The sequence below is a fragment of the Phalacrocorax carbo genome, chromosome 10, assembly GCF_963921805.1.
Source record: "Phalacrocorax carbo chromosome 10, bPhaCar2.1, whole genome shotgun sequence".
NCBI classification, from domain to species: Eukaryota; Metazoa; Chordata; class Aves; order Suliformes; family Phalacrocoracidae; genus Phalacrocorax; species Phalacrocorax carbo.
In genome coordinates, this window is record NC_087522.1 from 4,714,724 (window position 1) to 4,738,898 (window position 24,175).

The 24,175-nt window shown below is 56.9% G+C and overlaps 2 protein-coding genes across 7 annotated transcripts in view; one reads left to right on the forward strand and one right to left on the reverse strand.

Annotated features, from left to right (window-relative positions):
• TNRC18 (trinucleotide repeat containing 18) overlaps positions 1-7,624 on the forward strand; it is a 56,991-nt gene extending 49,367 nt beyond the window's left edge. For all 5 annotated transcript variants that reach the window (XM_064461534.1, XM_064461535.1, XM_064461536.1 and 2 more), the window contains 7 exons: positions 36-144; positions 1,082-1,198; positions 1,467-1,631; positions 2,192-3,486; positions 3,834-4,070; positions 4,553-4,627; positions 5,200-7,624. In XM_064461534.1, the coding sequence (XP_064317604.1) occupies positions 36-144; positions 1,082-1,198; positions 1,467-1,631; positions 2,192-3,486; positions 3,834-4,070; positions 4,553-4,627; positions 5,200-5,406 (2,205 nt within the window). In that variant the 3' untranslated portion in view covers positions 5,407-7,624. The remainder of the gene's footprint in view (positions 1-35; positions 145-1,081; positions 1,199-1,466; positions 1,632-2,191; positions 3,487-3,833; positions 4,071-4,552; positions 4,628-5,199) is intronic.
• Positions 7,248-22,986, reverse strand: SLC29A4 (solute carrier family 29 member 4). Of its 2 annotated transcripts, none has more exons than XM_064461539.1 (11): positions 22,683-22,986; positions 13,175-13,344; positions 12,375-12,506; positions 12,148-12,261; positions 11,938-12,066; positions 11,373-11,447; positions 10,707-10,972; positions 10,484-10,619; positions 10,056-10,243; positions 9,540-9,780; positions 7,248-9,465 (listed from the first exon to the last, which is right to left on the reverse strand). In XM_064461539.1, the coding sequence occupies exons 2-11, from the start codon at positions 13,332-13,334 to the stop codon at positions 9,323-9,325; spliced, it is 1,584 nt and encodes a 527-aa protein (XP_064317609.1). In that variant the 5' UTR covers positions 13,335-13,344; positions 22,683-22,986; the 3' UTR covers positions 7,248-9,322. The 2 variants fall into 2 exon arrangements, with proteins under 2 accessions (XP_064317609.1, XP_064317608.1); XM_064461538.1 differs by lacking the exon at positions 22,683-22,986 and adding an exon at positions 15,593-15,717.
• Between the last annotated feature and the right edge of the window lie 1,189 nt (positions 22,987-24,175).

Consider the following 24,175-nt stretch of genomic DNA (forward strand, 5'->3'; position numbering starts at 1 on the left):
AACATTAGTAATTGCCTTCCTCTTGCCCTGAGCAGATCATCGACGTGAAACCACCTTCAGTGCGATTCCTGCCCGAGGGCACAAGGATTGCAGCCTACTGGAGCCAGCAGTATCGCTGCCTCTATCCAGGGACAGTTGTCCGAGGTAAGGTCGCTCTGGCTGCTCTGCCCTGTGAACTAGGGATGTTTCAGGCCTACGTGTCCTGAGGAATGTCAGGCTTGTCTGGGGAAGCCCGGAGGTCTGCTGTTAGGGTCCTAGAGGCCAGAGCCTGGCCCATTCGTCTCCTCCGGGTCATGCCAAACTCAGTTATGGTGCTGGTTTAGCAACATCCTGTTAATTCAGGAGATGTGGTCTCGTAGGAGGATGTGTGAGCAATTCAGGAGCTTAAAATATCAGTGAAATTCAACACACTTCAAAAAGTCAGAATTCACTCCAGGTACGAAAGGTTTCTGAGGTTGTGGAGGTTTCTAAATCACCTGCACACTCATAGCTTTGCTTCTGACACATCAAATCCCCTATCTGGTCCCATTAAAAAGCCACTGAAGAGCCCTGGACAGTTCTACCATGGCTGGTCTTGCTTTTGGGCTCTTGGTCACACTATGTGTGTATAAGAGAAGAATTACTTAGAGTTACAGACCAGTGATGCTGATGCAAGAAGAGAGTGTGGGAACACACCTTATTTCTTGTGGGGAGAAGGTGAAAAGCAGCAGCTTGTGATCGCTGAGAGTAGTTACAAAATGCAGGTTAAAAAAAAAAAAAAGATACTGCAGTGAAACAGAAAAGTGAATTTCTGCAAGAATAGAGGGAAAGAGGTGGAAAGTCAAACTGGAATGGTTGTTATGTTCTGGCGCAGTGCCACTGACTGGGAAATTTTACACTGGGTGAGCTGGTTTAGTATTACCAGGGACTTTCCGTTGCAGAGCAAGCCTTCTGTGCCCCCTGCACAGCCTAGGAAAGGTGGGACAGGATGATTGGAGCTGATGCAAGATCCCTGTCTTCCCCCATGTTCCCACTTCCGTGACAAGGGGATTGTAGTCTGATATTTGTCCCTAATCCCATCTTTTGCTCCCCCAACCCACAGGAGCCCTGGATCTAGAGGAAGATGGTGATCTCATCACAGTAGAGTTTGATGACGGGGACACGGGACGTATCCCACTGTCTCACATTCGGCTTCTTCCACCTGACTACAAGATCCAGTGTGAGTCTTGCTGTCCAGTTTTTTGCATGGCACTTCCCACTATGAAATGTAAGGAGTTTGGGGCCACCTGCCCAAACTCATTTTGGGATGAGTTTACAGACCTTCAGTCACAAAAATCACACCGTGATTTATGGACATGCAGAACTGGGGTGGGATGTAACCCGTAGGGAAAAAGGCCCAGTCCCTGTTGCAGAATTGGTAGGAATAGGTTCCCTCTATTGCATCTTTGTTTTATGTGTTATTTGACCATCTCTTTGACCTGTTCCAGGTGCTGAACCTTCCCCAGCCCTTTTGGTGCCCAGCACCAAGCGCCGTAGCCGTAAATCCAGCAAAGACACAGGAGAAGGAAAAGAGGGAGCTACACTGGGGTCAGAGGAGCCTGTGTCAAAGGGCAAAGGGCGAGGGAGAAAGCCAAGCATCAAGGCGAAAGCTGGTACGTTGTCACCACTGCCAGACCTGGAGTTGAGGGAGTCCTTGCACAGTTCCCTACCACTCTCCCGAGTTAGGGCTGTTGCTTGGGGCAAGATTTGAAGGGGAATGGATGCACTGCTTGACTGGAGGGCATCCATGCATCAGCTAACTGTGGTGTGGCTATGGTTTGCTGGAGGCTGGCTCAGAAGCTGGCCTGTGCTGCAAGAGCCTCCTTCTGTCAGTCAGCACTGCAGAGCAGGATCCTTTTTTCAGCTGAGCATCTCAGCAGCCATCAGTAGGGCCAAAGATGCAGGAGATATGCAGTTTGGTTCCCCTGCAGTTGAAGCAGCATCCCTGGGCATTGCTCATCAGCTGCTCAGAGGCACTTGCATCAGGCCAGGCTGCTTAGTAAGGCTGTTCAGTGAGCAGGGAGGACCTGTGCCTCTATGGGGATACCTGCGCAGTTGGGAACAAGCCACCCTTGGCCATGGACCATTCAGCATTGGTGTCTGGTTGTGTCTGAGGTAATCGTGCCCATCTGGATGAATACCATCATGCCTTTTTGTTTCTTTCCCTCTGCAGAAGAGGCTGCCTTGCCAGAAGAGAAGGATCAGGTTGAATCTTCACCTGTTACTTCTTCAGTCCCAGAGAAGCCAGCCTGCTTGGGCAAGGCAAGCATGAAGGGGTCACGAAAATCACAACCACTGCCGCCTGGAGGCTCTCCTGCCCCCACAGAGGAAAAACGGTCAAAAGCCAGCAAAATGAAGATCTCCACTAAGCTGCATAGCCCCCCGCAACCCACTTACCAGCCTGCTGTGTTTGGCAGCATCCTTGGCACAGAGCCCTACAGCGACCTCCCGGGGACACTGGCAGCCTTTGGCTCCAGCGATGCTTCAGCATCGAAAGCTAAGGCCAAGAAAGGGCGACCCACAGAAGAGACGCAGGAGTTTGGCACCATGGTCAAGGCTCAGAGGAAGCATGACAACGAAATCCTGATCAAGCTGGACCATGAGGGTGTGATGTCTCCAAAGACAAAGAAGATGAAGGAGGCGATGAGGATGCTGGAGGACTCGAACCTGGCCAGTCGCAGAGATGGCAAGAGTCTCTTGGGGCTAGGCTATTCCCCTGCAGTGGGTGCGGAGGGCAAGCAGAAATCTTCCCGAGCCAAAGCAGCTGAGGGAGACCCTTCCCCTGCCAGCTTTGGAGGAAAGTTCGATGGCTCAGCGGAGAGCCTCACTGCTTCGAAGGACCAGGAAGAAAAGGCAGCAGCTCCAGCAGCTGTGGAGGAGTCTGAGAGCAACAGCAGTGACAGCAGCTCAGAGTCAGAGGGAGAAGAGGAGGCTGAGAAGAACCGAGGGGAAGCCCAGGACAGCAGCTCAGCCAGCTCAAGAGCATCCACCCCTCTCTCTTCCTCCAACTCCTCCTCTTCCTCCTCTTCTAGCAGCAGCTCCTCTTCATCCTCCTCTTCCTCCTCTTCTTCAGCCTCATCGACCTCTTCCTCATCGAGCTCCAGCTCTTCTTCATCCTCCACTACGGATGAAGACTCCTCCTGTAGCTCTGATGACGAAGTGGCTGAGGCCCAGCCAAGTTCCTCGGTGCAGCAAACCCTCCCACCCAAGCAAACCAAGCAGGCAGGGAAATCCCGTGCGTCCTCCCACCCCCAGAGCCAGAAACAGCCGGCGCAGCAGCCGGTGCAACAGCCGGCCCCACAGCAGAGCGGCAACAAGAGCAGGCCCAAAAAGCGCGAGGGCATCCACCTGCCCACCACCAAGGAGCTGGCCAAGCGCCAGCGACTGCCATCGGTGGAGAACAGGCCCAAGATTGCTGCTTTCCTCCCCGCACGGCAGCTGTGGAAGTGGTTTGGGAAACCCACACAGGTAAACAGAGTCTCTCCCACCGCTCCATAGTGCTCCGTGCTGGCATTTGCCTTGTGGTGCCTCTTACCCTTGCCCTTTCCCTTCTTCTGGGGTGGTGAAACTCCACTGGTATGGTGTGTCCCCTGCCAAGGTCTCCAGTTTGCAAAGAGTTTGGGGTTGGCCTTTGCTGTGTCTGGGGGAACCATCTGGCGTGGCGTGTCCCTCTGCCCGCTTCCTTGTGGGAATGCCTACAGATGCCATGACCCTGCTGTCAGCAAAGGGTGGGGTGTGGGATGGCACAAGCGGTGGTGGGTGGGGGAAACCTGGGCAGTCCCAGGCTGCTCACCTGTGTGATCCTTTCTTGGCAGAGACGAGGAATGAAAGGGAAGGCCAGAAAGCTGTTCTATAAGGCCATCGTCCGGGGCAAGGAGATAATCCGCATCGGAGACTGTGCGGTCTTCCTCTCAGCCGGCCGCCCCAACTTGCCCTACATCGGCCGGATACAGAGCATGTGGGAGTCGTGGGGGAACAACATGGTGGTCCGAGTCAAATGGTTTTATCATCCAGAAGAAACCAACCCTGGGAAGAAACTCAACGAAGGCAAGGTAGGCTGGTCTCCTTTGCCAAGAGGGCTGCAAAGCTGCTTATTCCCGGTTGTTTCCAAGGATAAGGAAAACACCCATGGCCCAGTTTGTTACTGGTATCATAATAGGGGTGGCCCCATCGTTTCATATCATGGGGACTGCCTGTGGTGTGGACAAGCCTCGTGTTTACCCCTTGAGCAGGGGAGAGCTGGATTTTATCATACCCGGAAATAAAAACTTTTGTGGCAGTCCAAAAAGTGTCAAGAGCCAGATTAAGTCTTTTTACAGCGTAAGAATGACTGACCCGCCACTCAGAAACACTGGATTTTGCACATGTGTGCAGTGTGGTTTACAGTAGGCTCTTAGTACTTATTACCAGTGGCTGTGGACAGGGGTTGAGGTTGTAAAGGCATGTGTGGTGGGCAGGAGGTATATTATGGAAAAACAATTAATTCACTGGCTTTTTATGTCTGTTTTCTCCTTTCTCTTCCTCTCCGGGACAGCGCTGGGATCAGAAATCAGGCAGGAGTCTGTCCACAGCTTTGCAGGCATCCAGCCAGAGGAAGGACTTCATGGAGGTTGGTGAGGTTGGGGGCGGGCTGGGAGGGGATGCTGGGGATGCCATGTCAAATGCCAAGAGAGGCTAGGAAATGCTCCCCCCAAGCTTCTCTGGCTCTCGCCGTTTGCCTCGGCTGCCAAGTCAGCAGTGTCGAAGACTTTGCATGGGTGTTTGTGGGAGGGCGGGAGTGGCTGCAGGTGCTGGGTGTTAGAGGAACAGAGGGCTGGTGGCCAGCATCCATCTTTGCATTTACATCCTTGAGGTAAGGATGACAAACTCCCAGCCTGCATATTCCCCTGTCCGTGCGCTCGGCAAGCGCAGCATTCCCATCAGTGGGAGGCAAGTGAGAGCGAGGGCTCAGATTTAGTGCACTGGACAGACTGTGTCCGTGCTCCCCATGGGCCAGCACAGCTTCCCAGTGTCCCTCCGCTGTGTCAGTGGGGATGAGTGGGGAGTTCTGCCTGAGTGTGAGCACGATCCCTGGCCAGTTGTGATGGATGTCTTTCCTCAATATTGAAGATGATGCTGTAAATGCTGAGATCTAATCGCTCCTTTTCTTTCTGTCTCCCTCTTTCTGCAACTGTAATGCAGCGAGCCCTCTACCAGTCCTCTCATGTGGATGAAAATGATGTTCAGACCATCTCACACAAGTGTCTTGTTGTTGGTCTGGATCAATATGAGCAGATGCTAAAGACGAAGAAATACCAAGACAGTGAGGACCTCTACTACCTTGCGGGGACCTATGAGCCCACTACGGGCATGATCTTCAACACCGATGGGGTCCCTGTCATCTGCTGACCGCCCAGGGGACACGTGCCACCCCTGGGAAGGGACGGGACGAACCTGAGGACGTGCCTGTTCAGACGACATGATTGTTTCTTTCAATGCTCATGACTTCTGTGTCACACTACAGACAGGAGAACGCGAGAGACACGAGGAGGAAGGAGAGGGCTGAAGAACGGGGTTGGGGAAGCCGTTACAGGGCTTGAGGAAGATGCCGCTGGGGTGTGGTGGTGGTGGTGGTGATGCTTGAACCCCAAGGCTCTTCTGGAAGTGGCTTTAAGTAAGGTGACACTTGACCAACTTCTCCCTTCCTCCTTTTGGTCCAGGAAAGCACATGGGTCTCGTGATCATTTCACCAGCGGGACCCCCCAGCAGGAGGGATCCCTTTTGTGTCATTTGCCCCCATCAGTAACTCGGAAGCTGCCTGTGCGTGGAAGGACACCCGCTAGCCTTCTGCGTACGCTCCTCTCCGTCCTTATATACCCTTTCCTGCTTAGTTTCGCATGACCCTTTAGGAAGGACAGGGTGAAAGAGAAAGGAGATGAGTCTCTCTCAGCGCCTCGTCTCGATCCTCTCAGCGCCTTTTTGCAGTTCCCTTTCCCCAGAGGCCCCTGGCTGGCAGTGTGGAGCACGAAGGGACAGAGCTGGCCCCAGCATGGAGATGGAAGAAGAGTCCTCTGGGCTGGGAGGAGGCGGGTGGAAGACGAGCCAATATCCAGTCTGGGATGGTGCCTTCCCACTGCCTTGAACAAACGGTCTGAACCCACCTTCCCCATCCCTTCGTTTCCCTCTGGCCCAGGAATGGTGCTGGGGGGAGCAAGTGCATGGCCAGGGGCTGACATTTGGTGAACAAAGAACTCGTCTTGGAGCGTGCAGTGAAGGGGGGGCAGGAAATGACTGGGAAAAGCTGCTGCTTGGTGCTTGGAGCAGAGGAGACCACAGGCCATTGGATTTTGGCTTCCCTCGCCCAGCTTTACCCCCCATGCCTTGCCTGAGCAGAGATGTGGAGCTGCTGGGAAGCCCTCACCCCTCATTTGAAGGGAATGGGGATGGAGTGTGAAGCCCGGCCATGCCTGCCTGTGGCGTTTCCACAGCCAGAGCCCCACTGCCACCTTGGGCTCACGGAGGGGACCGTTCAGCTTGCTCCATCCAGCCGGCCAACCTCCCAACAGCTCCTGGAGAGCCACCACCATCTCCTCCGCACTCCCTCTGCGGAGCTGACCCGTCATCTCCCGCTGGGCACACGCCGGACCTGTGGCATCACCGCCGCCACACCAGGGTTGCGCTCGGCTGGAGGGGACACTGGAGGAGAACGACGCAACGATGCAACATCCTTGCACTTAAACAAAAAACTCCAAGAGACGCACTGATCTTTGCAACTGCCGACTCGCACTACAGATTGCTAGGACGCGGAGTGGGGCCCGGCTCAGCCGGGAGCAGTGGCTCAGGCTCCGGTGGGGAGACAAGGACAGATTGGAAACTATCTGCCCTGGTACTGGCTGCATACCAGAGACTGGAGGCCGGGGCTCAGGGGAGAGGGACGCCCCTGCGAAGTTACCTCTCGTCCTTTAAACGAACCACATGGTGCTGAGCTCGTACCATCTCCACCCCGGGCCACCGGCGCCTCGGCGCGGCAGATAGTGACGGTTCTAGCCTGTACAGTTTTAATGTACCAAAAGACTCTTTAGCCCTCCTGTATTATAAGTCTTTAAATGGATTCAACTTTTTAATTATAAATATAAATATAAATATATATATATAAATATAAACTTTTTAAAACTGTGAAAAAAATTATGAAATTATAAAAAAAAAAGAAAAAAACCGACAGAAATGAACACAGTCTGACGTTTAGAATATTATTTTTTATTTCCTGTTGGATTGTGATTGTAAATGATCTGGGAACAGGCACACCCCCCACGCTCAAAGTGTACTGTACTTCTAGAAGCAAATTGTGTGAGCATATTTTAAAGAGCGAGAGAGAGCGCGCGAGAGAGATTTTATGCTAATGTTAAATAGAAAGCACTTAAAACCCACTGCCTTCTATGGAACACAAGGATATTTCAGACAATCGAGAGGAAAGGAGAGCCAGGTTTTTGTCTTTTTTTTTTTGTTTTGTTTTGTTTATGTTTTGTTTAAAACAATTTTTTTGGCGTTCTGTTTGTTGGAGAACTCCGTGTGATCTTTTTTCATAAAAAAAAAAAAATTAATTGAAAAAAAGCAACCCAACGAAGCATCTTTCTTTGTCTCGCTTGTCCTGACTGGGGGGTTTTTCTCCCCTTGGTGGCAACGGTCGCTTTTTGGCTCAGCCCCTGCCTCGTTTTTGGGGAAAGACCCAACCCAGGCGCTGCGTGGCCCTTCGGGGAGCCGCCATCCACCCGACAGTCCCCCTGCGGGGTGGCACCGATGGATGGGATGGGACCCCGGAGCGGAGGTCTCTGCAACTGGGGCCCGTGGAGCCCGAGGTATCAGTTCTTGCCCTGCAGCCGAGGTCAGGCCAGCTCCCATACCCTGAGCCCCGCAGGGACGATGTTTTGAGGATGAAACACTGGATTTGCTCTTCTTGGTGTGAGCTGTGCTTCAACGAGCCAGGGGCTTGGCAAGGCGAGACTCGCTGGTGCTGGTGGGGCTGGGTCGGGGGGGCCGAGCCTGGTGCTCGCTGCCTCCTGCTCCCCCTCACCTCCAGCTCTTGGGCTTTGCTTCCCTGGGAGGTGGCACCCGCTGGCTCCTGGCACAACGAGGTGCAGCCGGTCCCAAAAATACCCAGCCTCTGGTGTTGGCACCTTCTCCAGATGGTTTCTGCTCTGCTCAGCCCCTTCCCTCGCCCGCTTGCTGCCCGCAAAGGTGTTGCACTTCAGCAGCAGTTTGCAGGCTGGCAGTGGTTCGATGGGACCCGCTGACAAATCCAGCTGCTCCAGGTGACAGAGGGGACCCTGGGGATGGGGAGCAGCACAAGGGGCACCCCAAAACCCCACAGCACAGGCAGCAGGCAATCCTGTGTGTGTTGGCCAGCCCAGCCCATCACCCGCAGCTGAGTGCCTGCAGTGCCAGTGGCACAGGTAATGACCAGGCATCATTGCAAAGACATTTAATCTGGCATCAGCTTCGTTTACATCCCTTGCAATAAATCCTGAAGCTCTGCAGTGCGCCGTGGGTGGCATCCACAGCTCTGTGGCCTCAAGACCCCTCCTCAGGACAGCAGGATCCCTTTCTGCCCTGTTGCAGCCCAGAAGAGGGAGGTGATGGGTCACATGCACAGCGTGGGGTGGGGGTGAGGCAAGACCCTGCCTCTCTCGCAGTTGGGGGGGGGGGGGCAAAAAAAGACGCAGCCAACAACAAAAAAAAATTGGTTTTTTTTTGTTTCCAGCCAGCAGAAGTAAATTGGGTCTTTTTCACAGCGATAGGTATATTTGGGGAGGGATCGTGATTTCAAGCCATTCTTGGTGAAAACCTGCGGCACCATCAGTGAAAGCTGAGACCCACCTTCCCAGAGCCACCAGGGCCTGAAGAAGTGGTTCCTTCCTCTCTTACTCCTCCTCTTCCTCACCAGCCCTCCATCACCCTCCTCCCCAGCGCTGGTCCTATTCCCTTGGGAATTTGGCAGTATTTTCTTCCTCCTGGCAATGGCTTGGCTCAAACAGAAGACCTCCCCCCATCCCCACTGGAGAGCTGCACATCGCTGATGGGGAGCCCCCCCCACTAGAGCAATGGGACCATCCCCTGTGGTGATGGCGGTCTCATCACCCCAAGAAGTGGCCCTGGATGGGCAGCACGGGCCATTTTGGGATGCCAACAGGATGCAGGTCCCTGTCTGCCCTTGGGCAGCTTTCTGGCTCCAGGCTCCCTCCTTGAGGAGGGACATGGGCCAAGCAGGGCGGTGGGGACCATGGTGGGAAGCAGGTCCCATCTTGTCCCCGTCGCCCCGCCCCGGGGCTCAGTAGCCCGACATAAAGGAGCCATTGGAGGTTTCAGTGTAGAAACAGGTACTGTGGGACGTACTGGTGAGGCTGTAGGCAAAATATGCCACGGCTGAGCCCAGCGTTAAGCCCGTCATGTAGGACACGGTCATGGTGTTCCCTGCAGGAAGGGACATGGGGTGTGAGGGTGCTCTGGACACCCGGCATGGGGTCCCTGGGAGGGCTTGGTCCTACCTGCCAGCTCCCGCTGCTCGGGGCTCACTTTCCCGGCGGCCAGGATCATGGGGACGCTGCCGAAGTAGCCGTTGGTGATGCCCATGAGGAGAGAGAAGATGCAGGGCCAAGCAGGGTGGCCAAAGGTGGGCCTCCCATTGGGGTAGACGCACATGATGAAGAGGGGGATGAAGACCACGCGGAGGCAGGAGTAGACAAGGAGGTGGGTCCCTCTCCAGTCATAGGGCAAGGCAGCCAGGATCTGCAGCAAGGGGCAGAGACCACACTGTGGGGGCCAAGGAGGCTGGGGAGGGCAACATGGTGCCCAAAATGGGGCAGCAAGGAGAAGATGAGATGGTGGCAAGACCAGCTGCTGCAGGAGCCCAACCTCAGCCTTGCTGGTGAGCAACCTCACACTAGTTAGAAACCCATGGGGTGGAGATGACCCTTGGTGGAGCCAAGTGGCTTTGAGAGGACAAAAAAAGGAGGCATGGTGGAAGGGACAGCCCACCGCGTTGGAGCTGGCCTCTCTCCTACCTTGCCGACGAAGTCAGAGAGGTTGAAGATGGCCATGATGAGGATGGGGAGCCATTCCCCCAGCGTGCAGTTGTGGATCTCTGACTCCAGCCCAGGAAAGAGGCACAGCGTGATGAAGTAGGTCATGGCGATGGAGAGCATGTAGGCCCAGATGAGCCGGGACACGACGTAGCGGTGGAGCAGCATGTCTGGCAGGTACGGGCAGCACAGCTCAGCCAAAACCCACAGCCCTTCCCTTGCAGAGCCTGAAAGTCTTGCCTGCAACCCACCAGTGGCTTCCAAAGACATGGTTGCCCCATGGTTTTGGGTGCTCTGAGAAGGAATGACCCTTCCCCAAAGCCCTATGCCACCGATCATTCCTTCTGCCCCACAAAATGCTGCAAAATCAACTCTCACACCCCCCCCTTCCTCCTAAGCCCACCACCCACCTCTGAAGCTGGGCCAGCTCCTCTTGATTTTGGGTCGAGGGACATCAAAACGCATGTAGGTGCCACTGCCGGCCAGCTCAGCTTCAGGACCTGGGCTGCCCCGGGGGGAGCTTGGCTGCCCCCGCAGCTGGTTCTCCTGTGTGGGAGAGAGAGGGGACACCAGTGCTGAGCTCCAGCGGGGGAGGGACTCTAGGGGGCATCAAGGAAACCCGCCGTGGCTTACAAATCGGATGTCCTCGGCAGTCACATCGTGGTGGATGCGGTAGCCTGTCCCACGGTCACCAGCCCCCCGGGGCTCGGGGAGACCCTTGCGGGAGCAGGTGGTGTAGTAGCGGACGAAGCGTGTGCGCTTCACCAGGAGGTGGAGGACGAAGCATGTCAGCTCCATGCCGATGGAGATGAAGAAGAAGATGACTGTGTTCTCCTTCTCATCCGACAGCAGCAGCTTGGTAAAGATGCGGCTGAGTGAGATGATGACCCCGGCAGTGCCTGGTGGCATGGGAAAGCTATTGACACCAGGTCCTGCCAAGCCCTACAGCTTGGGGACCCCCAGAAGCCCCGCACCAGATGGGGGTGATGCCTCCAGGTGTGAAGTAGCTGCAAACAATGACTTTTTGGGGCAGTGGAGCCAGCTCCTGGCAGAAACCCCCACCCTCAACTTGACATGGCAATGGGAGAGGGTCTTGCAAGTGAGTTACAAACCTTTAAACACCCTGGTTTGCTGGGGAGCACCCTGGGGTGTCCCTGATTTTCTGGCAACCTGGGCAGGCTGTGGTGGGGTCAGCAGGGCCCTGGGTGTGACTCTCCGGGGCCCTGGGAGACAGTAGAGGAGGGTCCCCCCCTGAGTGAGCCCGCACAGTTGAACACGGATGCAGATGCAGGTACTTACTTTCGCCTGTCATCACTCCCTGCGTGTAGCGCTTGGGCAGCAGCCCCGTGTAGCCATAGAAGCTGGATTGCTGCACTTCAGGAGACATGTGCCGAGGGGAGAAGGAGAGATTATTGCTGCAGCCGAAATGCCAGACGGGGAAGAAACCCCAGTGGGGGCCCACATGCCATGCCACCTGGGAGCTGCACCCTTCCTGAACAGCTGATGCAGCACCCCAAGCCTTCTTGCCCCCAAAGTGGAGGGGCTTTTAGCCCTCCCTGCATGCCCCACCATGCCACCAAGAGTGGCCACCAGGTGCAAGGGCTTGGGAAGCCACCATGGTGGCCCAAATGGCAAAGCCATTGTGGCGTTGGGGACTGATGCATGGTTTGGTGCTGGTGCCCCTGTCCAGTCCCGCGGTGCCTGGGCAGAGGTGGAGGGGACAGAGCAGTGACATGAGGGACAGGTTATAGGGATCAGAGCAAGAAGTCATCCTAGGAGACCACGGCTCTTGGGAATGGGGATGTTTTCCCACCCCTATCTGAAGGGCTGTGCTTGTCCCAGCGCCAGCCGCTGTCCCGCATACCTGTGCAGCCAAAGGCCACCACCCCAACGGCGACTAGGTTGATGGCGTAGGCTTGCCTGCGGGTGAAGAGCTCCAGCCAGACGTCGCAGATGCTGACAAAGAGCAGGGGCCCCAGGGCGAAGAGGTAGCCTGCGGGTGGGAAACAGAGGCGGGTAGGGTGGGGCAACATGGGGCCAGTACTGCCAGGGGGCTGTGGGGACCCCCACTCACCCACAGAGATCCGTGTGTGTAAGCTCAGCAGCTCCACCAGCGCGTTGTTGAGGATGACGGCTACCAAGGCCACCAGGATGTAGGTGAGGCTCATGTCGAAGACGATGGAAGTCCCTGCGGAGAGGCAGGTGATGGGGGGTGGCGGGGGTCCGGCTCCCCTGGAAGCGGGGCCAAGTTCTCCCCAGGTTTGGTGTGGCTGGGAAGTGCTGCAGCTGCTGGAGACCTACCTGGGTATTTATGGTGCAGGTAGTCCACATCGGTGATAAAGCTGTTGTACGGCAGAAGAAATCCCACCCCAGCCAGCAGCATGGCAAAATAAATCCCATGGTATCGATCCTGGGGCTCGGGATCCTCAGAAACTGCCCAAAAGGGGAAAGAAAGAGGAAAAGACATGACAGTGGTACTGCTGCACCAAGGGGAACTGCAGCAGACCCCAGCCGTGGGGCGATTTACAGCAAACGAGGAGGGCACCCACAGCAGGCAGCCCAGCGCCCCATAGGTCTCACGAATAAAGAGCCCCAGCTCCAAAAAACTCCTTCCCTAAATAAAGGCATTTCAATGAGAGACCCAGGAGGCAGAAAAACACCTGGGCTTTGGGGGCTGATGAGTTTTATAGCAGCCAAATAACTGAGAGCCAGGCAGTGTAGGTAACAGCCAGAGCCAAGGCACAGGAAGGGTTGGAGGGGTGTGGAGGAGGACAGGGATGCCCTGGGATGTAGAGCAGGGCTGGGATAAATCCCAGGTGCATCCCTGAGTCCTGCACGGAAAAGGGTGAAGCTGCAGGCCAGGGGTAAGCCGGGCAGGAGAGCCAGGGCATGAACCCTCAACTCCTTGCCAATCTGCAGAGCCCACCGCCACAGGGTGCTGTGCAGCTCACATGGGTACAAACAGGTCCGAAAAAAGGCATTAGGCAATTTTATGTAATTTCAGGCCATTTGTGGCTATTAAACCCATCCCAGGAAGTTCCTAAATGGGTGGGAAACTAGCAAGAAACCTGGCTCCAGGTTGGGGCTGCGCCTGCCCTCACCCGGCTCCATGAAGGTGAGGACGGCCTTGGCCTGGCTGCCCCTCTGCAGCTCGTCCTCCTCCAGCTGGTAGCTGTCGAAGCTGAAGCTCATCACCACGTTGCCCTCCGGCGTCCCCGCCGGGCTTAGCTCCTTGAAGCGCTCGGCTCCCACTGAGCCCATCGCAGCCGACCTGGGAGGGAAAGCGGTGACACCCTGCGGCACAGCTCCCGTGTCCCCCCCCCAGGGATTGTCCCCCAGGTGACGCCAGGAGTCTGCAAGGGATGGCCGGCATGTGGCTGGCCCTGAGCCTTCGTCACCCCACTGTGCCACTGCTGGCTCCTATGTTTTTTCCACCCGGAAAGATGCTTTCCCGGAGCAGTGGGAAACACAAGAAACACCTTGGCAGGTGTTTGGATTTGGGGTGGTGAGTGGTGATCGGGGGTCCGTACAAGCTTCCCCCAAGGCACAACACTCACCCCAGCCGGCTCAACACCTCGCCGCGATGCTACAATGCCTAACGCGACCACGCTTTCCAAAAGCAATTGGAGAAATCAATGGGTGAAAACCACTCACAGAGGGTGGCTGCCGGGGAAGATCCCAGCTGCCTCGGGAAGCCCTCGCTCTCTGCAGGCAGCACATGCTTACTCTGGTTTATGCCCTTTTTTCAGCACCTCTTCTGCCTGGGGCTGGGGCAGCATCACCGCCCCGGGCAGACACACTCCTGCAGCCTTTTCAGGAGAGGATGGGCTGTAACCTGGCTTTTAAGGTCAGCGTTTTGGATCTGCTTCTCTGAGGGTCCATGGCACACTGGGATGATGCTGGAAGAACTGCCAGAGAGACCCCAGCAGCATGCCTGAGGGTCCGCACCAAATGCATCCCAAAATGAGCTCCCAAAACACCTGGCATCCTCCAGCGACCCTACCAGACCCACGCAAAACGTGGTTCATCCCTCTGGGGCCAGCCCAGCCCAAGCTCTGGGGAGCAGCCCCGGGGCCACTCTGTATTACCAGCGCCAGTCGCTAGATGCCAGCCTGCCTCCGCGCCCGCTGCCCGCAGACCACCCAGCCGGCTGGGGGCGGGGGGGGAATCTCCTCCAAGGCAGCAGGTTGAGGCAGGCAAGGGAAGAAAAATCAATTACAGTGATTTCTCTGGTCTCCCTGCCAGACGTGGCATTTGCAGGAGCGGAGAGGCTTTCCAGCATCTCCCCGGCTGCCAGGAGGGGTCGAATGCTGGCGGCCCCCGGGGTGGGTAGCACCCGTGGTGCCCACGGACCCTGTAAGCACAAGCCTAGAGCCAAAAATGCATCTGCTGGCTGCAGGGACTGGTGGCACAGAGCAGCGCTGCCATGGCCCCGAGGCTGTGGGGAGGCCTAGACGGGGCCAGGCTGGGGTCCTCACCTTGCACCGTGCTAGGGTGGGCCCCAAGACCCCCCCATTCCAGAGGACCGCAGGCAGGACAACCTAGTGGGGCACATTTCGGCTGGGGACACTGCTCTGTCCCATTGCTCATGGAGGAACTGGCTGTGTTCCCCTCCACCGAACACCCTCCCGTGCCTGATGCTACCCCAGGCGATAAAACCCAGTGGGAAGCGTCTCCCGGGATGCCGGGAAAGCCTGTTGCAGGGTTTTTCCATAGCAGAGATCCCAGCTGGAGAACACGCCAGCTGGAAACACCCCGTACCTCCTGTGGCCCAAACTTCTTGATGCCGTGGGGCCGGGAGCAGAGCGGGCTGCGCTGCACGGCCACGGTGCTGGACCAGCCCTCCAGCACCCGTCCGTCTCGCCTGTTCCGAGCATCCCTGTGCTGCGGTAAATCAGATTTTCCCCTCCCTTTGGATTTACACCGGTCTACACGGGAGGGGACTCGGGCCTTGCCGCCCCTCTGGACGCAGGTTGGGAGGGGAAGGGGGGGGTCCTCCATCACACCAGGGGTGGGAGAGGAAGGGGGGGGGTCCTCCATCACACCAGGGGTGGGAGAGGAAGGGGGGGGGGTCCTCCATCACACCAGGGGTGGGAGAGGAAGGGGGGGGGTCCTCCATCACACCAGGGGTGGGAGGTCTCACCCAGGGGCAGGGAACTCCCGGGGCTGGGCAGAGCAGGGGAGCCCAGCCCCGCTGCACCCCGGTGCCGCGGTCCCCGGGGCACCGCAGACCCTCCCCGTCAGGGCAGAGAAGCCCTTTTTGCTCTGGCGAAAGGGTCCCCCGACATCTTGCAAGCGACGAAGTTGCAATAAACGGGGAGAATTCCCTAACCCCCGTCCTCGGGCTGAAGGAGCCGCTCCTCGCCGGAGGGAGCTGGGAGGAAGCCCGGCCGCGCCCGGGGGAGGATGCTCGGGAGCCGGGGAGGGCAGGGGGTTCGGGGAGGGGGGGTTTCCCCGCTCCTCGCCCCCCGCACACAGGCGGTCCCGGCCGTGCACAACAGGTCGGCGGCTGCTCTTACCTCCCTCCGCCGCGGCGGTTCTGCGGCATCGGCCCCGCTCAGCACCGGCGGCCGCCGGCCCCCGGCCCCGCCATGCCGGAGCCTCCTCCGGGGGAGGGGGGCGGGGGGAGGCCGGCAGCGAGTGCGGCGGCTGCGAGCGAGGAGCAAGAGGCGGCCCCGGCCCTGCCTCCCGCCCGCCCGCATCCTCCCGCCTCCCCTTCACTCCTCCTCCGACCCCCCCGGGTTCCCCCCCCCGGGGGGGAGCACCTGAAGCCGGGGCACCCCGAGCCCCCCCGCCACCCCCGGGCCGCCGGGCGAGCGCTGGGGCAGCCCCGGGGGCAACAGGAAAGGATTCTCTAGTGAACAGTCCATATTCATATACCTGTCTATAAGTACTGCCTATAGGTACTGCCTATAGGTACCTCCCATAGATGCTTGTGGGGTTTTCGGAGGCCTGGAGCTGACTGCAAAGAGATTAATTAGAAAGGGAGCCGCGGTAATTCCCTTTAGGACATGAGCTTTGCAGGGACAGCATCCTTCCCACCCTGCGAACGGTTTCGGCATAAGAGAGCTGACAGGGTCAGCATGAGCTGTGCTATGGATGGATGGAGGGGTGTAGAGATAGGGTGGATGGACGGATAGACGGACAGATGGAAGAATAGATGGATGGCCAGAAGGAAGGAAGGAAGGAAGGATGGATGGATGGATGGAGGGAGGGAGGGAGGGAGGGAGGGATTGCAGCTCTGGCTACCAGAACACAGTAATCTCCCCCCTCAGCTTTTTGGGGAAGCAAGTAGGGGGGCCTCTGCTCCCCCGCATAACCAAGGGGGTGGAAGCAGAGAAGGAAGGGAACCAACGGTGTGGGGTGGGGGGACATCTGTCCAGGGACAGGACATGTGCCCAAGGAGGGTGCTCCAGGCAGGGACACCGAGGCTGTCCCCACCCCTCCCGAGCTGGGTGAGCTGGCCAAGGCTGCAGGCGCCATCACGGGGATTTGATGCTATCAGGTTGTCTTGCATCAAGGCATGGGGTGGGGGGGACAGTGGGTGCCCCCTCCCACTGAGCAGGGTGGGAGCCCTGGGGGACCAGCCCTTGCTGGGCTCTCCCCACCCGGAGTGTGGGAGGATGGCAGCAGCGGGCAGGAGGAGAGGCATCGTCCCTGCTCGCACGCCGTGGCTGCAACGTGCCGGGCTGTGAATTACAATCTTCTCGCAGTCAATAAGTGTTGCATTGTATAAATCAGCGCGCGGGGCCGGTGGGACGTACTGCTGCCGCTCACACCAGAGCAAATGAGAAACAAAACTGGCTGCGCCTCCTCAGCCGCCCTTCTGCCGGGATCAGGGGCTCCTGCAAATTCATCACAGGGAGGAGAACAGGGCAGGTGGAAATTTCCATCTTTTCCTGCTTGGCTGAAATAGCCTGAATTTGGCTCAGAGCAAACCAGGCTGCTGCTCCAAGCCCTGCCCAGAGCCGGGGCTCAGCTTTCCCCGCTCCCACCTTGGCTGAGCACCTGCAAAACTCAGCGCACTAGTGCAAGGGGGGCATTTTTCAGGCTGCTTGTTTTGGCTGGGTTTGTTCAGCTCTGATTTGATAGTGCCAGGTTTTCAACAAGACACTGTAAAAATCAAAAAGCACCTCACCCCTCTTGGAGTGTGTCCCCTTGCCCTACATCAGATCCCTGCCAGGTACCTTGGAAATTTAAGAAAAGGGGGTGACTGTGGCGGGGTTTCCCCGGCTGCACCTGCTGCTGGTTGGCACCCAGGCAGCGTGAGTGAGCTACGAAAAGAGCAGGACAAGATGAGGCATATGTGCACTCGCCTTTTCACAGCTCCCCGGCGAGGCCCCGCTGCCTCGGCGCTCGCCAGGCAGCATTACTCACCGCCTTCTGCAGGGATTCTCCCTATGAGCCGGGGGCGGGAGGGGGGGGGGTGTCCAGTAAAAGTGACTGAGCTCAGGGGAGCATCTCGGCCCCCAAATGCACTTGGTGGTCCCTGAGCCGTGGGGAGATGCTGCAACCAAACACCTCGCGGCAAATAACAAGCCCCTGAATTTTACTGTCCTGTCTAATAATTACATGACCTCTTGATCCCCATCTGGGGGGACAAGGGGGGGTTCCCTATTTCTGCTATGGGTACAACATGGTGTGCTGGGGTACCAGAAAAAACTGCTACTGCTTAGAGGGATATGGGGGACCATGGGGAGATGAATCCATCAGGATGAACTTCTCCCAGTGCTTTCTCTCTGCCTTCCCCATCCCCAAGGGCAGTGTTAGACCCAAACAACACCCTCCACCTTCCCAAAGTGCCCCTCGAAGCATGGGCAGGCTGAGCTGCCTCTGCCTGACGGGGGCATGGGGAGGGAGCCCGAAGAGCTGGGCTCTTCCTAAGTTGAGCTGGGTGCTCCCTGGGTTCTTCAATTTTTTAAGCTAGCCCTGCATAATTCAGCTTTGATGTAGCTGGCTTGAGGTTGGTGAGCTTGGGTGCTCCTTGGGTTTCTGCTTGACCCACTTTGACAGTCAGGAAAACCTGCCAGGCACGATGCTCCGAGTGCGACAGGATGAAGCTGGCCCAGACCCCCCGGTCCCCGTCGCAGGAGGGACATCCTGCACACACAGCCCCATCCTGGGGCCTCCCCCTGCACCCCCACATCCAATAACACGGGCCACAGAGCAGCCCTCACCCACACCACAGCTTTTTCGAGGTATTTTTGCCTTCTCCCCTTTTCCTGCCTCTCCCCGCTGTCCGGCGGCTCCCTGCACGAGCGGGTGCATCCCGGCAGCATTTGCCGGTTTATGAGGAGGGATTTGCTCTGCTCTGTGAACCAGCTAACACCCTGCGGCTGCCTCGCCACAGCTCCTTGCTATTCAGAGCCTCACCTCGCTTTCCTGGAGCCTGGTCGAAAACTGATTAATCCCGCCGGGCAGAATAAGACACTGCTGATTCATTTGTCTCGGAGATGTCGGATTAGGACGGTCTCCAGAAATCCCCTGTATTGCTTTTTTTTTCTTTGCCCTTCCAGCCGAGTCAGGTTTTATTAATCATTGCTTTTGCAGAGGTGAGAGGAAGGAGAGACCTTTCAGGTGTCTGCATCCCACTGCGCTGCCAAAACCCATGGATTTACTCCTTTGGGGACCGCAGGAAGCAGCTCTTCCTGCTGTCCCCATCCCTGTGGACACGGCCACAAGCTGTCCCTTGGTTTAGGAGCGGCAAACGCCAGCTCCTTAACCTAACTGTGCTCACCCTGCCAGGGTGCCCTGGGCTTTCTGTGCCCAATGCTGTGTCCCTTCTGCACCAGAGTGGGTCACGCTGTAGCTGTGGTTGCTGAGTTGGGGGGACCAGGGAAAGGGATGAAACAACTGTGCCCCCCCCAGCCCCCGCGCAGTGCTCCCAGAGCACTGCGCATCCATCTCTTCCACTTCATGGAAGGGGAGGCTGTTCCCAAGCCTGCAATCCCCTCTTGGGAAAACTCCTTTAAATAGCGTCACAGCCTTCTCATCCTTCCCCAGGGTCTGCTCCCAATGCCAGCCGAGCCTGCCGTGCCAGCACCGGGAGCATCCTCGGCAGAGCCAGCTTTGCACGGAGACGGTGGGGATTAAACAGGGATGTTGTTGCCTTGGCTGGAGTCACATTTGGGGGATTATCAAGGCCTGCAAGAAGCAGAGAGTAGCCAGGGAATTTGTTTAGTGCAACTAGAGGGGTTTGTCGCAATCCGATTGCAGGCGAACAGAAATCCCTGGTGGTGGCAGGAGCTCGGCACTGGGGGTCGCAGGAATTAACTGGGTTTTCCCTAGGCTTTGCAACAGGATTGGGGTGGGAGAAGGAGTTGCTCTAAGCCCAAAGCACTGGGTTTAAATGCTCCAAGAAGGTGTAGGAGCTGAGCTGAGCATCAGATTTGGGGCCAAGGACCACAAGGACCAACTTCTTCTATGTGGATGCCCTGATTCTCCTGCAAGGGGTTACTCTGTGCATCCCTCCCACCCCCAAATCAGTTAAACCAACTGGGAGAACTGGAGGATTCCAGGGAGGATACCCACAGCCTTTGCACTTTGCACTACACGCACCACCACCACCACCACCCCCTCCCCGCGTTTGTTGGAAGAGATTTGCATCCATCACTAATTAATCCAAGATGAGCTGCTAATTCAGCTCCTTGATTGCAACTTTGCATAATTGCTGCACGCACAGGCAGACCGGCAGGGCAGGATAAAAAAGGAGACAATCAGTGGTGGGTGCAGAGGAAACAACAGCCGGGAAGGGCCGGTTCAGCTCACTCCCACTCACGGGTCTATTTAAAGAGCCAGGTTGAGAGAAGAGGTTTTTCTCTGGAAGGAGAAAATGGTGACAGTCACCCTTGGATGGGTTCCCTCCCCCCCATGCTGGGCTCACAAAGGGCCTCTCCAGCAGTACAAAACCAGAGCCCCTCTGGCAACAGGGAAACCACAGGCAACTCAGCCCCTTGGTTATTCCCATCGTGCTACCACATGCCACCCTCCTCCCTGTGCTTCCCTTTTTCCAGTGTCCAAGCAGTTGTCTGTAGGTTTCAGAGTGAACGCTCCACCAAGGTGAGCAGGGAGACTGCATCCCCCAGAGTCAGTGCCAGTCAGGACCACCCATGGCCATGAACACTCTTAAACCCCCCGAAAACAAGCCCCAGAGGCCGGTAAGCCAGGCCTGCTGGCAAGGCGCTACCTCCTTGGAAAGCAACCCGGCGGCGCAAGGGAGGTGAGGCAGCATCACCCAGTGCCATGGCAGTGGGCAGAGCCACGGGCTGAGCGGACTTAAGCCCTCATCAGCACAATTAGTGGGGAAAGAGATCTGCTTTTCCTGACTGCTATGTGCAAAGCCATTCCTATAGGGCTCTGAAAGGCGTGTGGGCACCTAAGGGCAATGCAGCCGGTGCCAAGGGAGCAGGTGACATGCAAGAAAATTGATGCTGAGATTGGCTTATAGGTTATTTTCCACCCTCCTCTTCCTCCTCCACTCACATCCCACCTGCAGACGTTCCCCCTCACCAGTTTAACACCTCCACACAACCCCCAGCGCCCCGAAAGCTGAGCGACAGGGCAGCAAACAGTGGCAGACAGGTCAGCCCTGCACTCCCTATTCACGTTTCACCCTGCAAAAGAAAAGAGCTACTTTCAGCTCCAGCCTTTTCTCTAGAAAAATGCAGCTCCCAGCCTGGGGGCCCCTTCTCCAGCCCCGCAGCGTGGGCTGAAAGGGGGCTTGGGCAGCCGGGTTGGCCCCACCACCCCTCTTAATCAGCCGGGGCATGCATGAAGCCTAATGCCGTCGCGAAGATTTCGGCACTATTGACACACACGGCGCGTTAAACGCCTTATGGGGGATTTGCATAAGCTTGGGGAGGGAGGAAGAGTGCGGAGAAAAGTGTCGACAATGGGAAAGTAAATGCATTAAAGCGCTTAGGGGAAAAAAAAAATCTGATAAAGGAATAAACCAGTTAAGGGAATATATTACTCGTAGCCCCGTTATTTAAATCCTGCCTTATAGGAAATCCTCTTAAAGTGATCACCTGATTGTGTGTTAAATTCCTAATTGAATAATAAAAGAATTATGTATTTCTTCCATAGAGGCACAAAGATGGGAGCCCACGCGGATGTTCGCTCAGAGGGAGCTGGCAGCAGAGGAGATGTGGGGAGAGGGGTCTTTGGGCAGCAGCACCATCCAGGAGGGACATGATGGGAGATCGGGGGCCAAGGAAGGATATGGGGTAGGGAGGGATGCCTGGGGAAGGCTGCAGCACTGAGCGCCTTCGAGGGCCACGGGGGAAAGCTTTGCTGGGAGGGGTTGAGGAGCGATGGTGCCCAGGGGGAGGAGAAGGACTCGCTGGATCTCCAAGGCTCCTCCAGCCCTAGTTGATGCAGCAGCGTGGGGCTTGTCAAGGATGAAAAGGCACTAAACACGGCTCCTGCCCCAGAGCTGCAGCGAACGCGGCAACTGCAGCCACCCAGGATCTGGGCAAAGGGGAGTTTGTGGGTTACAGCAGCCCCTGAAGCTGCTGAGGAGCAAAAGGGGGGGCCCAAGCCTGGCTCTGGGATAACCCTGCTGCTGACACAGGTCCTGCAGGAGAGGCATGGCCCCCACCCCCCCTTCACCTCTCCCCCTACCAACTTGCCCCCCAGTTTTCCCAGCCAGGGCTGAGGGCGATGCTGGTGCGGCTGCCCCTGCCTGCTGCCTCCCTTCCCCCACCTCCTTGCTATAAATAAGATGCAAAAAAAAAAAACAAAAAACAAACAAATTTTTTTTAAAAAAAGCATCACCTGGCACTCAAGAGCTGAGGGAGAGCAGCGGGACTGACATACACCAAACCCCCAGCCTGCGCTGGGGAGGGCGGGGGGAGAAAAAGAAACAGAAGAGCTAAAAATAGCCCTGGGAGCTGCTTTCTTCCCGGAGATCATTTTTCTACCCGGCCATTTCATTTCATAAACAGGATTATTTATTTATTTCTCCCCCTCTTTACTCCACTTTTAATTTTTTTAATTCAATGCCACTACTTCAGCCATCCCCATGTCTCTTTTAAAAGCAAGTTAAAAAAAACCCAACACCCAAAACCAAGCGAAAAAAAAAAACAAACCACCCAACCCCCTTGATCGCTCCAGCAAAGGCTTGCGTTGCTACAGCTCTTTATAGGTAATTGAATATCCCAGAGTGCATCTGCTAATGCAAACTCCAATATAAATAAGTGGCAGCGGTGAGCTTGGGGAGGGCAGAGGAGGCAGCTGAGAAAACAAAGCGAGCAGCGCCCAGCAAACCCCAGCCCCGGCCAAGCTTGGGGGCTGCTCGGGGCTGCCAGAGGCTTTTTATTAGGCAGAATTAGATTGCCGGGGCCGGGCTGAGGTCCCACTCCCGGGCAAGCACAGGAGCTGGCAGCAAGCAGGGAGGCAGGGTTCACAGGGAGATGGTTAGTGAATTATCCTTGCCACAGCACCATTCCTAGAGCCAAGCTTGTGCACGGCAGTGGGGTGCAAAGCCCCCTGATTCCCGGGGGCACCCCTGTCCCCCCCCAGTCCTGCAGGTCCCTATGGCCAGAGCAGCTCCAGCGTACAGAGGAGCTCATGGTTTTGCACTGTTTGCATCTCCGGCAGCGCCCGTACCTCCTTGATTCAGCATCCTCCAGCAGCAGCCAGTGAAATCAGGGATGACAGGAGCAGTTAATTTGAGCCTGCAGAGGCCATCTTTCCATGCGTGCGTTGTTTTGTTTCCAAATAGACTTTTAATAACTAATTTCAGATGGTAAAAAGAAATAGCTGTATCCTGACCTCTTGAAATGCAAATTGCCTTTCGTCCTGGGAGACTTGAAAGGCTGTTTCCTATCTGAAACGTTAAAAAAAAAAAAAAAAAAGTGAGTGAGATAACATCTCTCGTCTCTGCAGCCCTGCTTTCATTTTCAAAATTGTTTTCGGGTGAAGAGAGATGCTTTCTGCGATTTCGCTGTGCTTGATGCCCATACAGAGCAAGCACAGGGCGCTGAAGGGCTGGGGGGGCCCCATGGGCACCTGGAGCAGCGACCCGCGTACCCCGATGGGGCACAGGCAGGGGCACAGCACAGGGTTTGTATTTCCCTACAAAGCAGACCTGCTGCAGACTTCAGACAACAGCAGAGCTTGTGGAGCCAGGTGAAGCCCAGAGCTTTGTCCCCTCCTGCCAGGGCTCAGTTTTTGGGCCCAATTTCAAAAGCTGCGATAGGATTTGCTTAGGGAAATGTGGCAGAATAGGTGCAGTCAGTGGCTTAAAGACACAGCTAAAACCAGCTCCGCTTTGCTACGTCCTGGCCCCACCATGGTCCCCCAGCCTGGCATGGCCGCAGATAAGCTCCTTCTCAGCCTCCCAGCAGCTTGCCCAGGCAGGATGCCGGTGGCACACGGAGCAGCCAAGAGCCCTCTGCCTCCTCGAGCAGCTTTGGCTGGGTGAGGGCACACACAGACCCATTTTTCTTTTTTTCCTGTCTTGTTCTGCTCCAACTCAGGGAGCACCAGTGCAGAGAAGGTGCCCTGAGCATGCACTGAAGGTGCTGCAGAGCTCTGCTGCAGAAGCGGGCAGAGGGGTGCTCCGAGGGGAAACAAGGGAAGGAGCAGGGATGCAGCCGGGGAAGGAGAAAGGATGCTCCGGGGGCGGGGGGAAAAGGCTGGGATGCAGCCGGGGAAGGGAGGAAAGAAGATGGATGTTGCAGGGGAAGCGGGCTGGGATGCAGCCGGGGAAGGCGCAGGGGTCCCGCACCACCATCTAGCGGCTGCGGGGGGCAGAGCGCGGCTCCCCCCGGCCCCCCCTTCACAGGCAGAAGGCCCGGGCTCCCGCTGGGACGTCGTTCCGACTGCCCTCCACAGATAAAAATAAGCTCCAGCCCTGATCCTGCCGCGGAAGCAGATGGTGAAGTGCCAGGAGCACCACTCGCCTGCCCCAAAGGGGTAGGAGGGGAAGGCAGCGACAAGGGTGCTGCCCGCAGGTAGGGCACCCCGCGCCCTTCAGCAGGGGATGCTAAGCAGGTACATGCCACGCTGGCACCCAAAGGTGACAGTCTGCACCCACCACACGGACAAGGTAGGTCTGTTCCTGTGTCACACTGTACTTCCCAGCATGGCCCCTGACC

Coding starts and splice junctions, on each gene's coding strand:
- SLC29A4 (XM_064461538.1), bottom strand. CDS start 15,621: ATGCCGCAGAACCGCCGCGGCGGAGGGAG. Junction 13,345..15,592: donor AACCGCCGCGGCGGAGGGAG/GTAAGAGCAGCC, acceptor TTTCCCTCCCAG/GTCGGCTGCGATGGGCTCAG. Junction 9,781..10,055: donor TCTCTGACTTCGTCGGCAAG/GTAGGAGAGAGG, acceptor CCCTTGCTGCAG/ATCCTGGCTGCCTTGCCCTA.